This window comes from Sitophilus oryzae, unplaced genomic scaffold (genome assembly GCF_002938485.1).
Source record: "Sitophilus oryzae breed Bouriz unplaced genomic scaffold, Soryzae_2.0 scaffold_172_pilon_pilon, whole genome shotgun sequence".
Classification (NCBI taxonomy): Eukaryota; Metazoa; Arthropoda; class Insecta; order Coleoptera; family Curculionidae; genus Sitophilus; species Sitophilus oryzae.
This window is the reverse complement of record NW_022146424.1, coordinates 10,616,515-10,641,307: the sequence shown is the minus strand read 5'-3', so window position 1 is coordinate 10,641,307 and position 24,793 is coordinate 10,616,515. Positions and strand designations below refer to the sequence as shown.

Below are 24,793 nucleotides of genomic sequence, written 5' to 3'. Positions count from 1 at the left end.
TAACATTTTCACTTAAAAAAATTCTTAAATTTCAATCTAGAGTGTGGACCAAATTATTCGTAATAAAGGTTTTTTCCAAATATGCTAATGAGCTACCCTCGTTCCATTAAAACCATTTAAAAAAAGTACCATATAATCGAGTAACACCGGCGTCAGCAATGGCTATGAAATGACAATCGATGACATGTCCCATATAATTTTATATATAAAATGACAGCGATCTTCATTTCATAGCCATCTCTTGACGCCGTTTTTATTCGATCATACAGTCTTATGATTTAAAATACGATTTGGGCATCTTTTAACCGACCAGGAAAAGACACTAAAAACACTAGACGATCAAATCTATTTTTGCAAGGCTCTTTAATTAAAAATTAACGGTTTTACCACAGGCACTACAGATTGAAATTTAAAATGCAATTTTTTTAATTGAAAATGTCAAAAGTTGACATATGTCATTCTACACAGAATGCAATTTCAAGCGAAAATGTTAGAGCTTGACATATATGATATGTTAATATACAGGGTGGGGTCCGAACTGTATTCCGGAAACTTCGGTAGCATATTGTGCAGATAAAAATAAGTAAAAAAGTTCGTATAAATGTATGTCCTAAAATACTTAGTTTCGGAGATACAGGGTGTAGAAGTTTCATTTTTATTTCGATTTTTTCTAAATAACTTCTGAAGTAACGTCAATAATTGGATGAAAATTGGTGTCTGGGAGTTTTGTGACACGAGAAATTTGATTTTGATGTCAAAATGACTCCTATTTGTAGGGGGCGCCCCACAATTAAACGTGAATGTTTTGTAAGCTATAAAAATATAAACATTGATTAGATTTGTTTATTTATTATTGATCTGTTTTAATATTGGGCCTGCAAATCTTCACTGGAGCTGTCTAACGAGTTTAACAGTTTATTAATAAAAGGGGTCCGGTGAACTATCCTGACACACGATTTTTGCATTTTTTTTTTTTATCAAAAAGTAACCATTTTTAGTAGTAGTTTTAAACAAAAATAAATAGAGATTATGCACAGAATTTTAAAATATTATAATTTAATTTTCGTAGTTTTTGACACATATTTGACGTTATGGAGAATTTTAACACTTGATTTAACATGACAGCGACAAAAGGAAAAGCAATGTTGCCAGTTCCACTAAATTTTCTTTTTCTGTTTTTTATTTTTATTTTGAAAAAAATTTTAATAATAAAAATGCGTTGGTAATGTGTGAATGGGAAAACTAAAAAAAACAACAGAAGTGTGAAACAAAAGCAACCAAAACACGTTTACGCGTGTTTTGGTGGCTTTTGTTTCGCTCTTGTTTAAACCACCAAGATATCAATCAAACAGATAAAAAAAACAGCCAAATCAACGCAAACCAACCCGACCAAGCCCTAACCAACCCATACAAAACCAAACCGACCAATACCAAATCAACTCAACCCGAACCAAACACAAACCAAAGAAACGAAAACACGCTTACAGCGTGTTTTCTTTGCTTTGGTCGCTTCCAGATTATAGCGTGTTTTCATTGCTAGAGCTATAACTTTTTATTGTTAATCTAAGGCTATAACTAAAGCAATTGTCTCGCCGGCGCGGTAATTTATAGCGATGGGAACTATCGAATGAATTAAACTATCGAATGGTTACTGAATGAATGATTTCAACTATCGAATGGTTTTATTCGAATAAAATCATTCATTCATTTGTATACTAAAGCATAGCTAGCGACAGCAACCTCTACGTGCGACTAAATCGTTATCGTTGAGCCACGACTATCGAAAATGCTTTTGATAAATGAAATTTAGTATTCGTTTGATTTTTGTGTGCGTCAGTGCATTATTAGTTCTTCCAAATTTTTATAATTTCACCTTATAAATACTGTGCTATAAAATATTTAAAATACTAAAATAGTAGTTTTTTTAATTGACGATTGTGTGCGTGTGCAGGTGCCAAAATTTTTCCGAAAATTTGTGTGATTTTCCGTAGCCCGATCTTTCACTTATTTTATTTTATATGGTATATCTATATGGTCTATTTTTAATGGGAAATTTTGAGAAGTAGCAATTTTTAAGAGAGATGAGATGAACTTAGAATTAATTTTAAAAATACATATTTGTATTTTAGATGTTTTAATAATATGAAATAGTTGAACTTAATAATCATATTTAAGTAATGTGGTTAAGTAAATGGTTATCGAACTCAAACTATGGGGTGAGAAAATTAAATTTTTGCTATTACGTAAAATAATGTTTATATTAAATTATTTTAAATTTTGTTGTTAATAGGAATAACAAATTATTACTGTTATTATTATTTTTATTAAACCAGTCTTTGCTTAAAAACATTAAAAATAATTTTCTTACATCCAAAATAACAAGTATTATTGCAGTGTAACAACAGAATATTAATAAAAAAAAATGCAGAATATATAGACATACTATCCCTAACTAACTAAAGCCAAACAATAATATTCTTTGCTAATATCAACTAATATGCTATGAAATGTATATACCAATACCATATATACCAATATATGGCAACAGCGCCCTTCATAATATATTTTCTGTGTAAATACTAGCACCTCAATAAAAAAAATAATGTGTCCTTATCTTTATATGACTCCGCAAAAAATCAAAGATGCCGGCTTCTTTCATAGCAATGCTACCGACCGCTGTCGGGTTTCTCGAAGAAACCGTCTCCGGGCGACAACTAAAAAACAGCCAAATCAACGCAAACCAACCCGACCAAGCCCTAACCAACCCATACAAAACCAACTTCAATACAAAAACCAAAACCGACCAATACCAAATCAACTCAACCCGAGTTAAACACAAACCAAAGAAGCAAAAACACGCTTACAGCGTGTTTTCTTTTGCTTTGGTCGCTTCCAGCTTACAGCGTTGTTTTATCATTGCTAGAGCTATAACTATAGCAATTGTCTCTGCCGGCGCGGTAATTTAGCCAATTTGATAAACTAAAGTAATCTAATTCGTATTAAAAAAAATAAAACCTATGACGTCATTTTGTTTTCCCTAAACAAAATAGATGCATGAAATTCCGCATAATTTACTAGCTGATCTGACAACCATGTATCAATTTGTCAAATTCGACCTTCACTAAAGCGTAAACATAGAAACGGATATAAACAAGTTGTAAACAAGCCCGCGACCATAGACTAATGTCACGTACTAGACCTGCGACTCTTTCGTTATCGGTTATGAAATTTGCCCTGGAATTTGCTATAAAAATCAAATATCAATATTTTTAAGAATATTTTTTATGTGAAACGTGTTTTTCCGCATCAGATTTTAGTCAAAGAATCCAAGAAGTTCATTTTAAGGTAACATAAACTTCATTTTCTAAGAAAAATCGTGTGTCAGGATAGTTCACCGAAGCCAAAAATGCATAAAAGATAAATTTTATAATAGAGGTATTGAAATTTAGAAAACGTCAACATTTGACCTTTCCAGTATTTTTTTACCAAACCGTTCCGTATCAAACCGATGTTTTCCAGGAACCGCTCTTTACCGTAGTTAACGAAATACAGTCTTACATTCCAAATTTTGTTTTTTTATCTAAAAAAATAAAAAAGTTATACCATAGTGGGTGAGCCACTTTTAAGAAATACCCGGTATAAGCTAAAAAATAGATACGTGTATTACGGGGTATTAGAATAATTAATAACACTTAACAATTAAAACTAGATAAAACTGTACTTAAAATACTCACTTGAGCGAAAGCAACAAAGAATAGTTGTTTGTGGTTCAGGGATAATCCGGGAAGTTTCCTAGGCTCCGGTTTGCTCTCCATCATATCCAGGTAAGCGTGATAAGCCGCCTTCAATCCTCCATTGTCCGCAATATTTTCTCCCAAAGTCTGGTTACCATCTACATTCTTATTGTTTATTTTATATTTGTCTAGAAAGAAAAAAAAATGTACCTATATACTTTATAGTCTAAGAGCTGGCTACATAAAAAACCTTATCATCGTCACATGGCTAATTTTTTGTGTGAAGTATCCTTTTGTGTAGCCATCATGAAATAGTCATGTCTGCCAGCGGGCAGACATGTCGGCCCGGGGCTTAAAGCGGGGGCGGCCAATCGAAAGGGTGAAATTTTGACACTAAAAATATTATAAGATACATGAGTTATTATTGCGAAAATAGCTTTTATTTATTATTAAGAAACGTGGAAAATTGTTGGCAGACATTTTTCTAGTCGCTAAAATGCCGACAGACAACGCGAAAGAGGCATGAAATTTTAACAATTATTAAAAAATGAAATTTGAAGAATGAAAAAAAATCTGGCATATTTGCATGCCGATTGGTGAAATGTCATATTTATTTATTTTAAAAGTCGTATGCAAAAGGGCAGACAAAAAGATCGTGGCTCAATCAGCTGCAGACAGTTTTCAAAAGCGCGATATTACTCGCTGTTGTTATTAGCGCTGTATTCAGGGAACGCTGGCCGCATCATCCGTTTAAGTATAGATAAATCATATAATATACGATTATATTATAAATATATTTTTTTATTATTTCAATAACGATTTTTTTGTCTGCCCTTTTGCATACGGCTTTTTAAATTAATTAATAATAAACATGACATTCCACCAACCGGCATGCATGTATGCGATGATTTTCTTTCGTCAAAATTCTATGCCTCTTTCGCGTTGTCTGCCGGCATTTCAGCCACGAGAAAAATGTCTGTCAACAATTTTACACGTTTCCTAATAATAAATAAAGCTATTTGGCAATTATAACTCGTGTACCTTATAATATATAATAGTGTCAAAATTTCACCCTTTCGATATATAATAGTGTCAAAATTTCACCCTTCGGCCGTCCCCGCTTTAAGCCCCGGGATCGCGCTGGCAGACATGACTATTTCACAATGGCTGCACAAAAGGATACTTCACACAAAAAAATAGCCATGTAACGATGATAAGGTTTTTTATGTAGCCAGCTCTCGGTCTATTACTTTTGTCTAATTTGTCTTACATCGAAAAATAATAAAATGATTTGGCTGTTTACAAAACGTATCAAAAAACAAAATACCACGTGAATCTGATAAAATTTTATATTGGTGAAACATCTAAGACCTTTAAATATTCGAATTAAAGAACATAAAAATTATTTAAGAAAGGGCGATTTTCGTAAATCTAAAGCCCCGTTTACACGGTCCGTGGTCCGACGAACCTGTCACGACGAACCTCGGACCGCGGACCGTATTAACATAGGCGGTTCGCTGTGGCTCGCGGTCCGTGATCCGTGGTCCAGACGGTCCCGTCGGTTGTCGGTAAAATTTCACGGAACAAAGGAATGGACTGTGCTGTTCCGTGAGGGTTCGTATTGGCTCGGCAAATTACGGACCATTGTCCAAAAAAATCCTTTATGGGTATTTCGCCACTGCACTGCAAGAAAATCTACAAAATAAAATAGTTAATTTTTGTAAACACTTCTGCGTTAAACCTAAACGGACACTGCTTTTTCTATACGTCAACGGTTTCTTGTAGACCTATCTGTTTTAAAAAAGTAAAGTGTTCTCGAATAGTTGAATTTAAATATTTTAAATAGTTTTTTTCTTTATTCTTTGTATTTTTTTTTTGCTTCCGACGACGGAAAGAGATAAACTTTCCAAAACGTTAAGCATTTTCTTCTTTGTTAAGCAAATTTGTATAACTGTAAACATAATTTCTGACAAGCAGTGTCCGTTTAGGTTTAACGCCAGAAGTGTTTACAAAAAATAACTATTTTATTTTGTAGATTTTCTTGCAGTGCAGTGGCGAAAAAACGTCCCATAAAGGATTTTTTTGGAGAATATTTATTTTGTCGGACAAAGGTTATCATAGTTTTACAAATTGATGAATGTAGTTGTAAAACAACTATACTCAGATGCAAAAAAAACGCAACGGAAAAATTTTTGATCAAATTTAAAGTGTTATATTTTTGTTATTTTTAGCCCTATTTTCATTATTTTTTTTTAACAAACTGTGTATAATTATATCAACTTTAATTCGTAAACTAAGTTTTTCATAAACTTTAGTATTTGGCATATTATACAGGGTTAATCGAGGGGTTGTTTTTTACCTTAAGTTTAAAACACCCTGTGCAATAATTTCATGTGTAAATTTTCCTAAAATATAATTTTACGGTCATGACCATGACTCCTGAGCATTTTGTTTTCGATTCATGTCAATACATCCTTTGGTTAATTTTTAAGAACGAAATGAACTGATCACGATCAATTTGCAATTTTTTCAATTATCATTACACTTTGATGTATTTTTTTAATATGACGAGATGGTTTTGGCTACTAATGCCGTAATATCATATTACGCTACAATCCGCTACATTGGATACTTTATACTAAATTAAAAAAAAACGTTTAGGACTAATGATACACTGCTAGTTTTAATAAACATTAATAACGGTAACAGAACTAACGATATAAAGAAAGCATCTGTAATACTTAAGTATACAAACAGAAAAAAAATTGTAAAAAATACCCTAATACTTTGCATTGCTTCCCTTGGGTGCAATAACTGCCTGCATACGTCCGTTCATATTATCATTGAGGTTGCATATATCATATTACGTTATGATTTCCCATTCTTCTTTAAGGACGAAGCGAAAGACAGCGACAGGCATTTCCAAACGTCGAACATGATGGGCAGTTCATAGTAGTATATAATTTACAATATTCACCAAAGCCGGCTTGTCATATTGAAAAATAACTTCAAAGAGAAATGATAACTGAAAAAATTGCAAATTGTTGGTGTTAAGTTCATTTCGCTATTAAAAATTAACCAAGGCATATATTGACATGATCCAAAAAACAAAATGCTCTGGAGACATGGTTCTGACCGTAAAATTATATTTTAAGAAAATTTGCACACGAAATTATTGCACAGGGTGTTTTAAAGTTAAGGTAAAAAAACATCTCCTCGATTAACCCTGTATAATATGCCAAATACTAAAGTTTATAAAAAACTGATATTGATTGATATAATTATTTACAAGTTGCTTAAAAATACATGAAAATAGGGCTAAAAATAACAAAAATACAACACTTTAAATTTGACCAAAAATTTCTTCGTTGCGTTTTTTTGCATCTGAGTGTAATTAAGTTATTATTTATCAACCAGTTGCTGAGAAGAATAGAAAATTAATACTCACTGTATTGTTCCACAACACATTTTGTTCTCTCTTTGAACCTATCCACGGTCTTGTTGTTCCACCAATGGTTCAGATTACCGTTCTTGTCGTACTGTCGGCCCTGATCGTCGAACGCGTGGGTGAGTTCGTGCCCCATGACGACGCCCATGGCTCCGTAATTGAGACTTTCCGGAAACTGCGGATCGTAGAACGGATTCTGCAGGATCCCGGCCGGGAAAACCATCTGGTTTTTCGTCGGAGTGTAATAGGCGTTTACTGTTGAAGGTACCATACCTAAATTGTACAAAAAAGTTATAAATATCGTTGGTTTTTGTGGCAAAATAGTATTGCTCGGTTAATTTTGTTACCAAGACGGAATAAAAATTGGTAACCCTAAATTCTAACTATAATTTGACTGAAACTTTCATTGTGTGATAATAAATTACTTAAATGAAAACTACACTCCCCAACAATAAATTCCAGTATTATATCAATTCAACAATTGCAACGATATTTTTTTTATTATTTAAAAATTTACGCCCTGTGAAAAACGAAAACGGTGAAAATATACATATGGCCAAAATTATTGCATATAACGATATTTTTATTTTATTTTGGACCTAATACGATTCTTTTTATATTTTTGGACATATTGGCTTACTACACGACTAACTAATATAAAATTAAAAATCTAAGTGCAACTAGGCCGTTATTATAATTTTATTTCATAATGAGTAAAAATCAACAAAAACAAATTTCATTTTAAACACAAAATATTGAAAACAATTTTAATTATTTCTCACAACTAATAGTCTGTATTTTTAGTTTAGTTCATATTTAGGCCTACACTAAAACTAAAATCATAACAAACACAGATGAAAACATAACAACCAGAATAGACCAAGAAAAAATAGAACAAGTTGAACAGTATATATATCTGGGACAAATGATTAAACTGAAAAAAGAAAACCAAACAGCTGAAATAAAGAGACGAGTAAGACTGGCCTGGGCAACATTTGGAAAATTAAGTTACATATTAAAAAACAAAAGATATCTACAGTACCTCAAAACCAAAGTATATAATCAATGTACTCCCTGTACTTACTTACGGATCCCAGACCTGGACACTGACAAATATGGATAAGGTAACAAAATCTCAAAGATCTATGGAAAGACAGATGCTACATATAAGGCTGGCAGATAGAAAAAGAAATGAGTGGATCAGAGGAAAAACTAAAGTAAGGGATGTTAGAAGTGAAGTAGCAAAATTAAAATGGAAGTTTGCCGGTCACAATGTACGACAGAAGGATGATCGATGGAACAAATGCATCGTAAACTGGAGGCCCTTGGAGAATAGAAGAAGTAGAGGAAGACCCCAGATGAGATGGGCGGACGATCTGAGGAAACATGCAGGCACAAGATGGATGAGCACGGCGACAGAGAGGGAAGAGTGGAAGAGATTGGGGGAGGCCTATGTCCAACGATGGACCGAAGAGGCTGAATAGATAGATAGATAGAATAGCCTGTATTGCTTCCTCGAGTCTCAATGCAAGCTGTGAGACGACGTGGCATGCTCTCAATTAAGTTCTCCAGAAGATGTTGAAGAATGGCTTCCCATGTTTCGCGCTCAACAATTTTCAATTCATTTAAGGTACGGGGGGGATCATTCCTTTTGGCAATATGGCGTTTTTGTATGTCCCAAGCATGCTCGATCACATTCATATCTGAAGACATCGGTGGCCATTACAGTTTTCTTATACCCTCTTCCTCACAAAATTCGCGAACCGCTTAAGTGCGATGGGGAGGAGCATTATCGTCCATGTAAACAAATTCATCCCCCACTGCCCCTCGAAATGGACTCACAATAGGCTCTAAAACGTCTCTAAGATATGAGGCACCTGTCATTGTGCCTTCAATAAAAACAAAAGGAGTTCGAGCTCCATGCATTATACCTGCCCATACCATAATGCTTCACCCTTGAAACGAGACGCGGGGTTGAGCTGCATTCAAGCGTGCTCGTCTTCCAGCTGCTCTTCAGACCAAAGCTCGTAGCGAGTCTGACACTAGGCCTATTCTTGTTTCATCACTAAACATGACGAAATTCCAATTAAGTCCATTTGCTCTCACCCTCTCAGCCCATTGTAGTCGCTGTAATTTTGTGCTGTAACTCTGTCATGGAGTCTTCTTGCTATGGTCTTTACCCTAGTATCCTACAGGCAGAAATCTACGCTATCGAGAGATGCGTACAACTTATCTTAGATAGGAACTATCGGAAACAAGAAATAGCCATCTTATCTGATAGTCAAGCAGCGTTAAAGGCGATCAACTCAGTATCAATCAATTCGAAATTGGTCAAAGAATGCATAGAGACGCTGAATAAATTAGGCAAAGAAAACAAAGTCCTCCTACTCTGGGTGCCTGCTCACCAAGGGATAGAAGGCAATGAAAAAGCAAATAATCTAGCTAGGAAAGGAGCTAACACTCCACTAACTGGACCAGAACCGTTCTGCTTTCCAAGTGGTAACCAACTCAAGGCGGAACTCAAGAACTTGGAAGATTCCATCCGCAACCTGGAATGGAAATCTTGCAATGGTCTAAGACACTCGAAGAAGTTTCTGAGGGCTTATGATCAAGAAAAATTACAGATCTTCCTGGGTCTGAGTAAGAACAATCTTCGATTGTCACGGGGTTTAACAGGACACTGTCTCCTCAATGAACACCTCAGTAGATTGAAACTAAGAAGAAACGGCGAATGCAGATTCTGTTGGGAAGATGGTGAAACACCAGTACACCTCATCACTGAGTGCGCCGAGACGACAACCATTCGTGCCATGAATTTTGGTACGACTGATATTGGAGATGGAGAACTACCCTCTATAAAACCGTCCCAGATACTGGCTTTTGTCAAAGCCCTGGGACTGTATGATGAGTTATGATTCAAGAAAGAGGGACACAATGGATCTCTAAGGTCGAAGTGATTAACCCCCCTCCCACTCATTCTAATTCTAATTCTAAATGGTCTTTCTTGAAACATTTACTCCTTCAAGGCGAGCTAACTCATTTTTAATAGCAGTACTAGAAAGCAGCTAGGGGATTGCGTCGTGCAATTAGGGATATTTGACGGTCTTGCACAGCAGCAGTAGTAACTCTCTTTCTGGCCGGTCTGTAATCTCGTTTGTCTCCCTAATTTTTTTTAATATTCGCGAAACATCGTTTTGGTTATCTCCTACAATTTTACAACAATGTTACTATTCTGACTCTATTACACTGTGAAATAATGTTTCTAGGCATTTTAAGGCCAAAACAATGGTCAAATTTCTTCTAAAACCCAAGAGACCAAAAATCGAAATGTGCAAGAATTTAAGTAATAATTAAATTAATAATTTAATTTCTTTGCACAATATTTTAAGTCAATAATCATCTTTTTAAGAAAAAATACCAATTACATTATAAGAAAAATTATTTTTTATGCAAAATGAATCCCTTTTTACTTACACGATCGAAAAAAAACGGCGTCAAAGAAGGCTAGGGAATGACAATCGATAAAATTTTAGTAAGGTCAAAACCTAGACGCGATTGCTTGGTACTCTTATTTATGTTTTAATGGAACTTACTATCAGCTGGCCTTATGAAGGTTGTAATTTATTTTTATATTGAGTAAAAATGATTTTTAAGTAATATATTTCAAAATTCGAGAAAAAATAATTTTTTAGTGATAGATATGTGTGTCTGGGAAACGTTTTGTCCTTTTTCGATCTTTTTAAAATGAGTGTTAATTTTAGTTTTTAGTGGTATCATACTAATTAATTACGAAAAAACGGTATGAAAATGTTAACAAAAGGTACAAAACTTCATTCGATATTCGTCGCCATCAAAAAAATGGCGTCTAAGGTCACAAATTCTGCTGCAGCCTGTATATGGGCGTTATACATGTCCTTATATCAATGACTAAAGAATCCAGGGACAAATAACACCCGAGAGCAAACTGTGACGATGTCACCCAACAGTGCCGTGGCACATATTTTTCTTAACCTAGCTCTTTGAAGCAATATTTATATTTCTTGATAATTGTTTTGACTACGCCTATTGTGTATCATACTAATTAATTACGAAAAAAGCGTATTAAAATGTTAACAAAAGGTACAAAACTGGTATCGACGTATAGCACATATCAAGTACATATAGATGTTAATTGAAATTGAAGAATAATTATCGAATTCAATAAGAAAACGCTAAAAAGTTGGAGTGGACTGCTTATTTACCTATGAAACGTAACTCCTGGCTCTTTCTTATCTCTGCTGCTTTTACACTTGAAAGCTGAATAACTAATCACCATTGTAATAAAGTTTATACAAAGTTCACTACACACAAACCAGAAACTATTAAAAATCGCTAAAATTGTCGCTGCATGGTGACCAAATGATGACTCATTGTTTGTCATCAAAAGAATGGCCTCTAAGGTCACAAATTCTGCTGCAGCCCGTATATGGGCGTTACATGTCCTTTCTTTAGTCATTGCCTTATATTCTTTAGTCATTGGTTAACTCTTTCATAATAAAAAATACAACTCTAATACAAAAGGAATAAGAAACAAACTATATAATCACCTCAACCCAATATAAATATGATATTTAATATTACTACAAAATATGTAGTTTAATAGGGAGTTTAGGACAAGTGTTTTAAATAAATTTTAAACATTACTTTGGAGTTATGTTATTCGATCACACTTTACTTGTAATATGTATTTATATCATACTTACTCCACGTAGTTTTGTTCACGGGCTCGTTGATTTTTTCCAAATTCTTTTTCAAATTGTAAAAAATAATGTTCACGTTATTCTCAAAGTAAGTTCCAGGTCCGATATTTAGGTTGTCAAATCTCTCGTCCAAATGGTGAACGTCTTTAATAAACTCTGGATAACCTAAAAGTGTAGGAAATAATAGAGATTTCTGTTAGTTTTCACAATTAAAGTTTTGCTAATATTATTTCCATAAATTAAAGGCATTTTATTATTGGCTAATTAATATATCTATAGATTCTTGATGCCGGGCGGCAACATCTAAGGCAGCAAAATAAAACACTAATTCACCTAGGGTTTCTATTAAAGGCTTTTGGAAATTCCGGACAAGTGAACTCAGAAATCCGGACAAATGATTTATAAATGAAAAATTATTTATGAACTTTTATAGAACGTAAATAATAGCCCCGGATTCCACAAAATACAGGGTGTTTCAAAAAACATGTGCCATCTCTCGTGGGGAGATTTCTCACATAAAAATAACTTAGGTCCGATTCTGCTTTGTTTCGTAGCTACAGGGTGTTAAATATAATAATAATAATATTTCGATTTATTTTATTTTTCTTCCAAGTACTTTTAGCGATTCGAATGAAATTTTGTGGGTAAAAGTTACTATAAGTGCTACATATTTTAATGCCAAAAAAGTGCCGATAAATTTATCAGGGACGTGCATATGGGTTATCACTGGAATATTTTTCAAAAAAAAACATGTGCACCACCGACTTTTTTTCTTTTGATATCGAAGTTGTGTAGGCCGTTTAATGCCAATTAAAAGTTATCTCTAGATATTTTGTCGAATTCGGCCTCCTTGATGAGATAAACGCAATTTTATTAATCACAATTAATAAAATTAAAATAAAAATAAAATTTAGAAGTTATATATTTTACCAAATTTATTATTAAAGATTATTATTATTAGTTATTATTACTATTAATCCAACCTACAGCAGTTTCAAATAAAAAAAATAATGGTATTTAAGATAATTACAAAAAAACTAATTTTAAAAAATTTTAACATCCTGTTTTCAAATTCATGTTTATAGGAACTTTTTTTCGTATTTTTTGATGAAGAATCAATGAGTACTTATTTAAGACTTTCGCAAGTTAATGATATTAAATTTTTTAGAGGTTGCTATTAGACTTGGATCAAGGCAAATTAAAAAAATTGCGTTTATCTCATCAAGGAGGCCGAAATCGACAAGATATCAAGAGACAACTTTTAATCGGCATTAAATTGCTTATACTATTTCTCTAACAAGAGAAAAAAGTCAGTGGCGTACATGATTTTTTTAAAATAATATTCCAGTGATAACCCATATGCACGTCCCTGGTGAATATGTCGACACTTTTATAGCTTTAAAATATGTCGCATTTATAGTAACTTTTACCCTCAAAATTTCATTCAAAACGCAAAAAGTACTTGGAAGAAAATTATAATAAAACGAAAATGTATGTTGATATAAAAAATTAATCTTATTTTTACGTGAGGAGTCTCCCTACGGGAGGTGGCACATGTTTTTGGAAACACCCTGTATAAACCAAAAAAACATTCACGTTCCAGGAGTGCACCAAAAGCGAAAAAAATGAGCGCCAAAGTATAGAAATGGGTACTTTCGAACATGCGTCGGTTAAGTAGAGCTGTAGCATCGTAGAGACTAAAATATTCAACAAAGTAACTGAGAAATTAATTTAACGCTCTAACTGTAAAATATTTTACTAAGTTAAATTGGTTTTGCGACCAGGTTTCCCGAACGCTTTTCTGTAATATAAAAAAATAATTTTACCTATCATATCTGAAATGGCATCAGCCTTGTCAATGGCCACCTTCCTCGTATCTTCGTCCATCCACTCCAGATTTTTAAAGTTGCGCTTAAAGGCGTTTCTAACATTGTTTATCATCGTCTCAGCTTGCTCCTTCGAATCCGGATTGAATATTTCTCGAACAAAGATCGCACCCAAAGCAAAACCTGAACCAAAAAGACTGTATTATACATAGAAGGATTGAGAGCAAAAGTTATTTATAGGCACCTAAAACATTGTTGGTGTCTTGTATGCAATACCTCCATTGGGGTTCCTCGCCACCATCCGACCCTGTAAGGGCCGTTTTGAAACCCTTGTAAGCGTCTCTAAATGGCTTTGAAAGACATAAAGTGAAAACTCTAATTGTCTGCCAAACAAGATAATTATTCAGGGTGCTGAAATGAAAAGAGAAACTGTTAAAAATAATTCAAAAAAAAATCCTGTTCCAAAATCCACAATAGTTATTTTATTACTAAATCTTACTTGTTTTCTAACTTAAAAAATTGATGCATAATTTTTCATGTTTTTTTTGTCTGGGAACATTCGTGCGCAGTGCAAGTAATTATAGAATGTTCAGCGATCGTTCAACGCTTAGTGATGTGTCGGTATTTGAGTCACGCAATTCTGGAGCGGTATGTTTTGTAACGTCGTGTCGCGCTCCACAACGAACAGGAACCTGTTACTGAAGAACGACGACAATACTAACGACAAAACTATAAATTAGTTACAGTTTGCAAATAAATTATTCATAATCGCTCCTGGAGTTAGCTCGAACAGCAGTAACCGCATAGCGCCAGTGTTTCACTACAGCCGTCGCGCTCCTAGGTTCGCGATCTCTTCGGTTGCGAACAGCAGTAACTGGAATTGGTACGTAGCGTCGCGCGATCTCGACTGTCGCGAAGAGATGTTGGATGTTTGTAACGACCTTGTAACGACCTATACCGCCACGTACTTCGCTCCAGTGCCAGTGGTCGCGCGACTGTTGAAGCGCTCGTAGCGTAGTGTCGAGTTTCCGTCGGTCGCGAACAGTGGGAACTTGAACTGGAACTGGTAAGTACGTAGTGTCGCTGTTGGCGTTGCAGTCGTTACGATACTTTCGATATCGCGATTTTCGGTAGGTCTAGGTACTAGGCATTTTTGATTGATATTAAATACATGTTAGGTACATTAGATAGTTAGAAATAAACACATTTACACAAAAATAAGAAAAAACAAAGAAGAAATATGACCGAAAAATAAAAGAAATTTATAAACCTACTTTCAATTTATTAAAAATATAATCCCAATTAGAGTTATAGTCTGCAAAGAAAGAGAATTACATTTTACTAACATACTGGAATAAAGTAAGACTGATTTTACTTTGATTATCTGACATGAACATTTTACTTGTAACTTTTCCACTAATAAGGAATATACATAGATAAAAACATACATAGACACGTAGATAAAGAACTATAGGTTACAAAACGGTTACAAAATCACGTTATTTGTCGCGGTATTTCTCTGGAACGGTCGCTATTGTAACGCGACTGATGTGGAACCGGTATTCCATCACTATCAACGCTTGTTCAACGTCACGTCATATATTGTCGAACTCTCTCAATCACTGACCATCCAGATGAAAGAGATTGGTGACGTCATTACGGGATTTCGTAAATTACATTAATTGTCATTGTCATTTGATTTGGGGTTATAATTTTATTGAAGGATATCGATCAATGTCAAAATTAAAATTTGATTGTTGCTGTAATCTGCTCTAATAGTATATTACATATTGTGATTACATACCGAGGAGGGAAGTGTTTCATTACTGTCAACAGATTAACTAAATCTCGAGACAGTAATGAAAACTTTCCTCCGAGGTTTGTATACGATTTTATTTACAACCACATCATTAATTAAAAAATAGGGACAGTATTTTAATTTGAAAAAAAAATAAATATGCGAAAATTTGTCGTTTTCTCTTTAGGCATTTCCATATCTATATTTACCGGTACCAGTGGTTGTTATGGCGTAAACCAGGCGCATACCATAGCGCAAACCTTCAACAGCTAAACAATAACTAAGTGACAGTTTTGAATTTCTAGTTCACTTTTTCGAATTTATATAACATAGAAAGCCAGAATGTTGTCGGAAATTTCTGATAATGAAGACTATTCTTTAATATTGGTACTCTAACAGAACTTACAACAGCTGCAAAAAGAGCAGAAGCCAGTTTACTTCCAGAGAAAAGTAGGGGGAGATATGAAATAGCATTGAAAGTATACGAAAATTGGTGTGCCGAAAGAAATGCTAAGAATATTGCTTCGGAGACAGTCTTGATGTCTTGATTATTTTCGTGACATGGCAAGGCAGAAAAAGCCATCTTCTCTTTGGGCTACGTACAGCATGATACGGACAATGCTAGAATTAAGGGAAAGACTGACATATCAAAATATCACAGACTCGTCGCTTTTTTAAAACGCCAAAATGTATGTTTTAAGCCAAAGAATCTAATAGCATTTTACCTTCAACAAATAAATGTATTAAAATCTTCAATTATTATTGTTAATCTTCTTGTTTATTTTTGTTGATGTTAGATAAGTATTTAATAAAGATATTACAAGAATATTTTGCTCTTACATCATTTAATTAAATGAGGTGAGAAATAAGAAAAACCGAGTAAGGGAATGGGAAGAGGGAAGAAAGGTAGATAATTTGACACTGTCAATTTTTTTTAAAGTCAGTAATGTCAGTATTACATATGTGATTGTAAATAAAACAATAGTATATTAAACAACGAGTTTCGAAAACGACGTTTTGCATTTGCACACGAGTTCAACCAGGGCCGTATCTAGACCAAAATTCTAGACCAAACCAAACCAAACAAAAGCTGTTAGGAAAAAAGCATAATAAAAAAATCGCTTTGGGCCACAATCAAATCTTAATTGAAAATAAAATTTTAAAAAAGTAACAGGTAAAAATTATTAATCTTAAAGGATAAACTGGGTCTTTTCCCTGGAAAAACGATTGACTACCTCTTCGATATCGATATTTATTTCTCTATGTACGTTTAATAGAGCAAGTCCTGGAGGTTAAAAATGTTAAAATTGACACATGTTGTGTGCACTAAGAGTAAGCGTGCGCAAAGATTGCACACTAAAAAATTTGCGCACGGTGTGTGAAAAACGTCACTTTCGGATTGACTTTAGCGTGCGTTTTTTAACGTTTTACATAGCAGTCGTAGAAAAAATTCTTTTTATCGCAAAAATGCCTCAAAGATTTAACCAAAATGAACAAGCTAAGCTTATAAATTATTTTTCTCGAGAAAGAGACGCCGGTAGAACACTCTTTTCTCGTGGACCCCGTATATTTAAGTACAATGCAAAGATGTAATATTCGTATGTAAGATACAAATTGATAGCGTTTTTAAATAATATAGCGAGTTGCTGATGCTTTAGGAATAGAAATTCCAACAGTCCAAAGGATTGTAAAGCATAAGAGGATCGTAACTGATAAAGAGGTAAAAAAATGAATAAATGCCGAAAAAAAAACACGGAACTCGCTCGATCAATAATATAGGGACGCACTTTAAAGTTTCTAAAGAATATGTACTGATTTTTCCAAAAAACATCCTTTATAGGTATTTCGCCACTGCACTGCAAGAAAATCTACAAAATAAAATAATTATTTTTTGTAAACACTTCTGCGTTAAACCTAAACGGACGCTGCTTGTCAGAAGTTATGTTTATAGTATACAAATTTGCCTAACAAAAACATCACAAATAAGACTACATATACCTTACACTACACAGAGAAGTATAAACATATTAAATAGGGCTAGTTTAGCACTTTTAAGGGAAAGAACTCAATATCATAGATATCTCATTTTTCAAATTAAAAATGAAATAAATTTTATTTCTAACGATATAGAGATGATAGTTTCAAACATAGATTTTGCGCACATTCTAAATAGCGCACACAATAGCTATATGTATCATTCTAATATACAAAAACAAAAACATATTACTAAATTTACACACATGAATAATGAAAGAAATATAAATCAAAATATTACAAATAAACACGAATTTATTAACAAAACCGTAGTTAACCTTTCTAAAAGAGTTTTATCTAACTCTGAAAAATCAGTTTTATTAAAAGGTTTAAATTTTAGCGTAACTAATAAAAACGTTTCAAAATTAGATTTGGCTTCTGCTATTGAAAATATAGCACAAAAATTACCTTTAGAACACGCGGATGAATATCGTGTTAGGTCAAAAATTATTCTAGAAAGACCTATTAAGTTTAAACCTAATATTAATAGAGAAGAAAGGTTAGCTATTAAACATTTAAAAACAGACAAAACAGTTAAAATATTACAAGCAGACGAAGGTAATGCTACAGTAGTTATAGATTTAGACGAATATAATAACAAAATTACAGATCTTATAAATAACGATAGTTAGACCAAACTTTCAAAAGACCCAAAACCAACTATTGAAAGAAAAATATACAGAACTTTATACAAATACAAACATATATTAACAGACTTACAACGAACATTATTAACACCCCATTACAGTAAACCACCTCATTTATACGGTTTACCGAAAATACACAAACAGGGTATACCTTTTAGACCTATAGTCAGTAGTATAAATTCTCCATGCCATCCGTTAGCAAAATGTTTACTAGACATATTAAATCCGATTGCAAATAACACCAATTCATACATTAAAAACACACCACACTTTATAGAAAAAATTTCAAAAATTAATATACCAAAACATATATACAAAATTAAACAACTAACAGTTTAATGGTTAGTTTTGACGTTGTTAGTCTTTTCACTAATGTGCCGGTAGATAAATCACTTAAAATAGTAAGGGATAGATTAGAACAAGATACACATTTAATAGATAGAACAAAATTAAACATAGACAGTATTTTGGAATTGTTAACACTTTGTGTTAAAACTACTTATTTCCAATTCAATAATGAATTTTTTCAACAAGATTTCGGTATGGCAATGGGATCACCTCTCTGTCCTTTGTTAAGTAATATTTTTATGGAAGATTTTGAAAATAATACAATAAATAGTTTTTCAAAAAAGCCTGTAATATGGCTGCCTTATGTTGATGATATTTTTGCACTATGGCAACATAACGTTTCTGAAAGAGACATTTTTTTGGATTATATAAATTCTCGCGAACCTACCATAAAATTTACTTTAGAAATAGAGAGAGGTAATCATTTGCCATTTCTTGATGTTTAAGTGTCAAAGTTTCAAAATAAACTAATTTTAGATGTTTACAGATAATCCACAAACACAGATAGATACTTAAATTTCACATCTAATCACAGTATAAGTGTAAAGAAGATGTTATAAAAAGTTTATATGATAGGGCAAAAATAATATGTACAGACGACATTTCACTAAAATAGAGATATAAACCACATAAAAAATACATTAATCAAAAACGACTATCCACCATATTTTATTGACAAAACATTAAACGAAATACAAACCCCAAATCATAGACACAATGATACCAATACACAGTATATACAACTTACAATTCCATACATACGAGGCGTTTCGGAAAAAATAAGAAGGATAGGAAAACAATATAACATACGAACATCTTTCAAAACACAAAATACACTTAGATCCATTTTATCACATACTAATCCAATGAATACAGAACAACAAAAAAAAATGTGATATACCAAATACCCTGTGAATGCGAAATATTTTACATTGGTGAAACATCTAGACCCTTAAATGTTAGAATTAAAGAACATAAAGATTATTTAAGAAAGGGAGATTTTCACAAATCTAAGATTTGTCAGCATTCTTAAGGACACAGGGCAAAAAGAATAAAAATTTTAATAACGCCAAAATTATAATGAAAGAATCGATATCCTTAAAAAGAGAAAAATAAAAAGGCTTTTTTAATAAACAAGATAAATAAACATAACATACGTAAAATTAAAAATAATCAGAAAGTTTGGAGCTTTTTGGTTTTACCTTATTAAGTAATTGTTATCAGGTAGTAATTGTTAATTTTGAAGTTTAAATATTAAGTTAAAAATGTCATTTTAACAGAACGTCAACGGTTTCTTGTAGACGTATCTGTTTTAAAAAAGTAAAGTCATAGTAAAGTGTTCTCGAATAGTTGAATTTAAATATTTTAAATAGTTTTTTTCTTTGTTCTTGTATTTTTTTGCTTCCGACGACGGAAAGAGATAACTTTCCGAAACGTTAAGCATTTTTTTTTTGCTTTGTTAGGCAAATTTGTATACTGTAAACATAACTTCTGACAAGCAGCGTCCGTTTAGGTTTAACGCAGAAGTGTTTACAAAAAATAATTATTTTATTTTGTAGATTTTCTTGCAGTGCAGTGGCGAAATACCCATAAAGGATTTTTTTGGAAAGATGAATCCGCCACATAGGTATAGGCATTTTTTAATATGTACTGATCTCAGACACTCCCTAAAACTCATATTTGACAAATAATGATGACATAACGATGAACGATGGCTGAACAGCCTTCTAACGAAACCTTATTTCTGAAACCTTATTTCAGAAGATTCATAGTCTCACTCTAATATCAACCAGTCTTTCCAGATTTAAACACTTTGCATAAGACCAATTTATTATAAAATTAACAAGAAATAAAATAAAATAAAATTAGAAAATTCCATCAAGTGACAAGTGAAACGTCAAAGAAAACTGTTAGAAAATGGCGTCTTATGATGTCGATTCGGTCTCTAATGGATGAATTTAAAAATAGTATTAGACTCCTTGGTCACTGGTCTCGTACTGTCACTGCAAAGATATTACATAAAAGTTCTTACATTTTTCCTTCATTGGTGTTCTGATATTCCTTGATGAGTTCGCTCAAATTACCAAGATATTCTGGAGCGTATATTACGATTTGCTGTTTAGAGCTGATCTTCTTCTGAACTACTTTCATTGCGTTTTCGAAAAACTGTCTCCAATCTATCTGCAAAATTCTCCTTATTAACACTACATATTTAAGATTCTAATTATTACATGGCATTTTATCATTAGTGATATTGGATAGTATAGTCTGTCCAACGAGCGAGAGAAGATTTCTTTATGGTAGAAAAATGAAATATAATACAAATTGGCTATGAATTACTACTTTAAATGACAGACATAACTATCATTGTCAAGGATCCTCCCGTTGAACAGACACAATTCAATGTACTCAATTAAAACTACAGGATTGTTCACCACATACGACGGGGAGTATTGTAGCTAAACGATTAGATTTTTACAAATTGTAAGTTTTGGGTTCGTTGACGAATCATTAGAGCTACAATTTAAAAATATTTTAAGATACAGGGAGTCCCAAATAAGTAAAAAATATTATAGTTGTATTTTTTTTAAATGGAACACCCTGTATATTATTATATATTAAATTCTACGATTGAAATAAAGGGTAAATTTGATATAGGTAAGGTTTAACACACTTAAACCTTACCGTTTTTGAAATATTTTCAATTTAATGAAATTACAATAAAAATTTTAAGGCTTCAAAGGTTTCTCCAAAGGTACCAACATTTTTAATACTAATTATTTACTGATGTTTACTTATTTGATCAGATATTGTGTTGCAATAATAAACAAAATACTACCTTATACAGAGTGTCTTAAAATTTATATTAAATAATTACTAATTACTATTAGATTTAAAAGGCAATAACTTGGTTAATTTAAATGCAACACTCTGTATATTCTACAAAAATCATATACACAACTTAATTGTCTGTCAAATTGTATTATATTATTTTTTACCTATATCTTCAAGTTTCCGTAGAAAATGCATTTTCTTATAATTTAGACCTCATTTATCACTCTACCCATTGAATATTGACATTTTAGAATATTTTTAAAGATGTAATTTCATTAAAATATAAAATAAACTATTTAAATATTTTTGTTATAGAGGGCCAATTAATATGATCCCAGTATTCAAATACATCAATTATTGACTATTTACGTTGATTAATAATAATTGCTCCAAATACTAAAAAACTGAATTTTGTATGTGTATTAGACAGTGTGGTAAAAATTAAGACCTTATAAATTTTATTTTATTTTTTGAATGATTATTTATAACAACAGAGACGTTCATTTTTTTATAACTTATTATTATATTGATTTCTGAGTCAAATGCACATTTATTTAGAATAATTTATTAATTAAAACAATTAAGTCATGTACTTGAATAATTTTTGGGTGGAAATAATGGTGATAAATTTAATTGGTATACTCTTTAACAAATATTTAAATAGTTTTTTTTGTAAACAAAATTTTCCAATATTATATTTACCACCAACAAAGAAACATTTTGTACATATATGTTGCTTTAAAAAATCTAAAATGTCAATATTCCATGGGTATAGTGATAAATGAGGTCTAAATTGTAATAAAATGTATTTTCTACGAAAACTTCCAGAGATAAGTAAAAAATGCTGTAATTCAATTTGATAGACAATTAAATTGTACATCTGATTCACGTAAAATATACAGGGTGTTCCATTTAAATCAAGCAGGTTATTGCCGGTTAAAGCTAGTAATTATTTAATATACATTTTTGGACACTCTGTACAAGGTAGTATAATTTTTATTATCGCAACACAATATCTGATCAATAAGTAATCTTCAGCAAATATTTAGTATTAAAAACTTTGATACCCTTGGAGAAATGAAGCCTTAAAATTTCTACTGCAATTTCATAAAATTGCAAATATTTCAAAAACGGTAAGGTTTAAGTGTAATAAACATTAATCAAATTTACCTTTACTTCAATCGTAGAACCTAAAAATAGAATAATATACAGGGTGTTCCATTTAAAAAAATACAACTATAATATTTTTACTTATTTGGGACACTCTGTATCTTGTAAAATTATTTTTAAATTGTAGCTCTAATAGTCCTTCAACGTACACAAAACTTACAATTTGTAAAAATCTAATCGTTTAGCTACAATCTACAATACTCCGTGTCGTATGTGGTGAACAACCCTGTATACACTCACAAAGTCAGATTTCTCTTGTAACTCAGCTAATGTGGTCAGATGATACAACGATTCCTCGTCTCTTCTCAGATCGCTCGGTGTGGTGATGTTGGCAAGTCTCGTCTCAAATTCAAGCACAGACTCCATTTGACTTCTGGTCGAGTTCAGTTCTCCACCCAAGAGCACTCCGAACTATTAAAATAAATAAAAAAGAATTATAGTTGGATTAAAAGGAGAGATAGCAACCCTCGTTATCCTATAGGCTTGGTGCATTTAAGCTGATTTCAAAAAAATCCGAGCGCATCAGCGCTGCATACGACAGAAATCAGAAATTTTCGCTATGAGCTCATCTTGATCGCATTGATCGATAATAGTTAAGTATTTTAGTTTTTTGCTAGGGCAGTTATTGAGACTATAGAACACTCAGATACGAGGTTTGTGTTATATGTAACACTGTTTCAGGTAGTAAAAAATAAGTGAAAGTAAATCCGAACTAGGCGTCGCCGTCGGCGTCGTGTTGTGATATGACAATTTCAAATGTTAATAAAATCGCCGAAAAAATGTTAACGCGTAAGCTTGATTTTCATGCATCCGTTATACGTTGATACAATGGTCCGACGGTCTGATTGGTTATAGCGTTTTCGCGCCACTTTTCATCCGCAAATATTTTATTCAGCCCGTCAACGGACCCGGTCATACGATAACACAAAACGTCCCCCTGTAGAACTTCGTCTGCCATGTTAAGAAATGAAAGTAAATAATAAAGCGCCTCTCGTGTTTGTTCGCACTCAAAAAATTTCAATTAATGCCTGTATATATTTTTAATATATTTTTTAAATTTACATTTTTTTAATTGAAAAGTAATATAGTACATTTAAATGGAATATATATTACATAACAATTATGTTACTGTCAATTACAGGATTACAAGCTTGTTTTCTAACATTTTTTAAATAAAACGAATTATAAAATTTCAATATATGTATATTTGTCGTAGGTATGAAAAAAGTAAAATATAAAATGGACAAACGCTTACTTCACCTTGCAATAAAACTTCCACTTTTAGTTTTGCAATCCAAACGCAATATTTCTATTTTACAAAGAAAAATATCCGACAACACTAAAATCACTGAAACTTCCGCGGCAGACAACGAAAACTGAAAAATATAACGACACTTTTTGTTTTGGACCTGCATATCAACATTACGCTGTACTATTATATATTTATTGTTGAAATAATATAAAATATCTAATTATAACTTGTAAATTTTAATATTTTAACATACTATAACTACTTTTGACAATAACTAACTCCAACTAACTCACAAAACATCCCCCTAGAACTTTTTCTTTAATGGCCATAAGCGGGAGTAAAAGCCCAACCGCCCGAACAAACACTAGAGGCGCCACCGGTCATCAAATGGTGTAAAAATTGCGGAAATTTAATCATCTAATTTTGACACAAGGGGTCGCGCTTAACTTTTTCAATTTTAATTCAATATTCATTGTTTTCAAACTATATTATTAGACTTTGTTGTATTTTGTGAATGTATAAATGTTTTTTTAGTATAAAGTTGCATTATAGTAATTTAAATTATATAACATACATATTTAAGTTTCAAATATTATGACATATATGTCAGTTGCCGTCTAAAATGTCATCTTGATAACAAAAAGTTAGTTATTGTCAAAAGTAGTTAAAATCATGTTAAAATATTAAAATTTACAAGTTGTAATTAGATATTTTATATTATTTCAACAACAAACACATAATAGTACAGCGTAATGTTGATATGCAGGTCCAAAATAAAAAGTGCCGTTATATTTTTCAGTTTTCGTTGTCAGCCGCGGAAGGTTCAGTGATTTTAGTGTTGTCGGATATTTTTATTTGTGAAATAGAAATATTGCGTTTGGATTGCAAAACTATAAGTGGAAGTTTTATTGCAATGTAAGTAAGCGTTTATCCATTTTATATTTTACTTTTTTCATACCTAC

General features: G+C 32.3%; 1 protein-coding gene across 8 annotated transcripts in view; it reads right to left on the bottom strand.

Moving 5' to 3' along the window:
- Window positions 1-24,793, bottom strand: part of LOC115881742 (endothelin-converting enzyme homolog) — a 95,655-nt gene that overhangs the window by 5,696 nt on the left and 65,166 nt on the right. For all 8 annotated transcript variants that reach the window (XM_030899373.1, XM_030899371.1, XM_030899372.1 and 5 more), the window contains 7 exons: window positions 22,820-22,990; window positions 20,607-20,755; window positions 13,992-14,158; window positions 13,748-13,930; window positions 11,925-12,086; window positions 7,183-7,455; window positions 3,735-3,922 (listed from right to left, as the gene is read on the bottom strand). In XM_030899373.1, coding sequence (XP_030755233.1) covers window positions 3,735-3,922; window positions 7,183-7,455; window positions 11,925-12,086; window positions 13,748-13,930; window positions 13,992-14,158; window positions 20,607-20,755; window positions 22,820-22,990 — 1,293 coding nt within the window. The remainder of the gene's footprint in view (window positions 1-3,734; window positions 3,923-7,182; window positions 7,456-11,924; window positions 12,087-13,747; window positions 13,931-13,991; window positions 14,159-20,606; window positions 20,756-22,819; window positions 22,991-24,793) is intronic.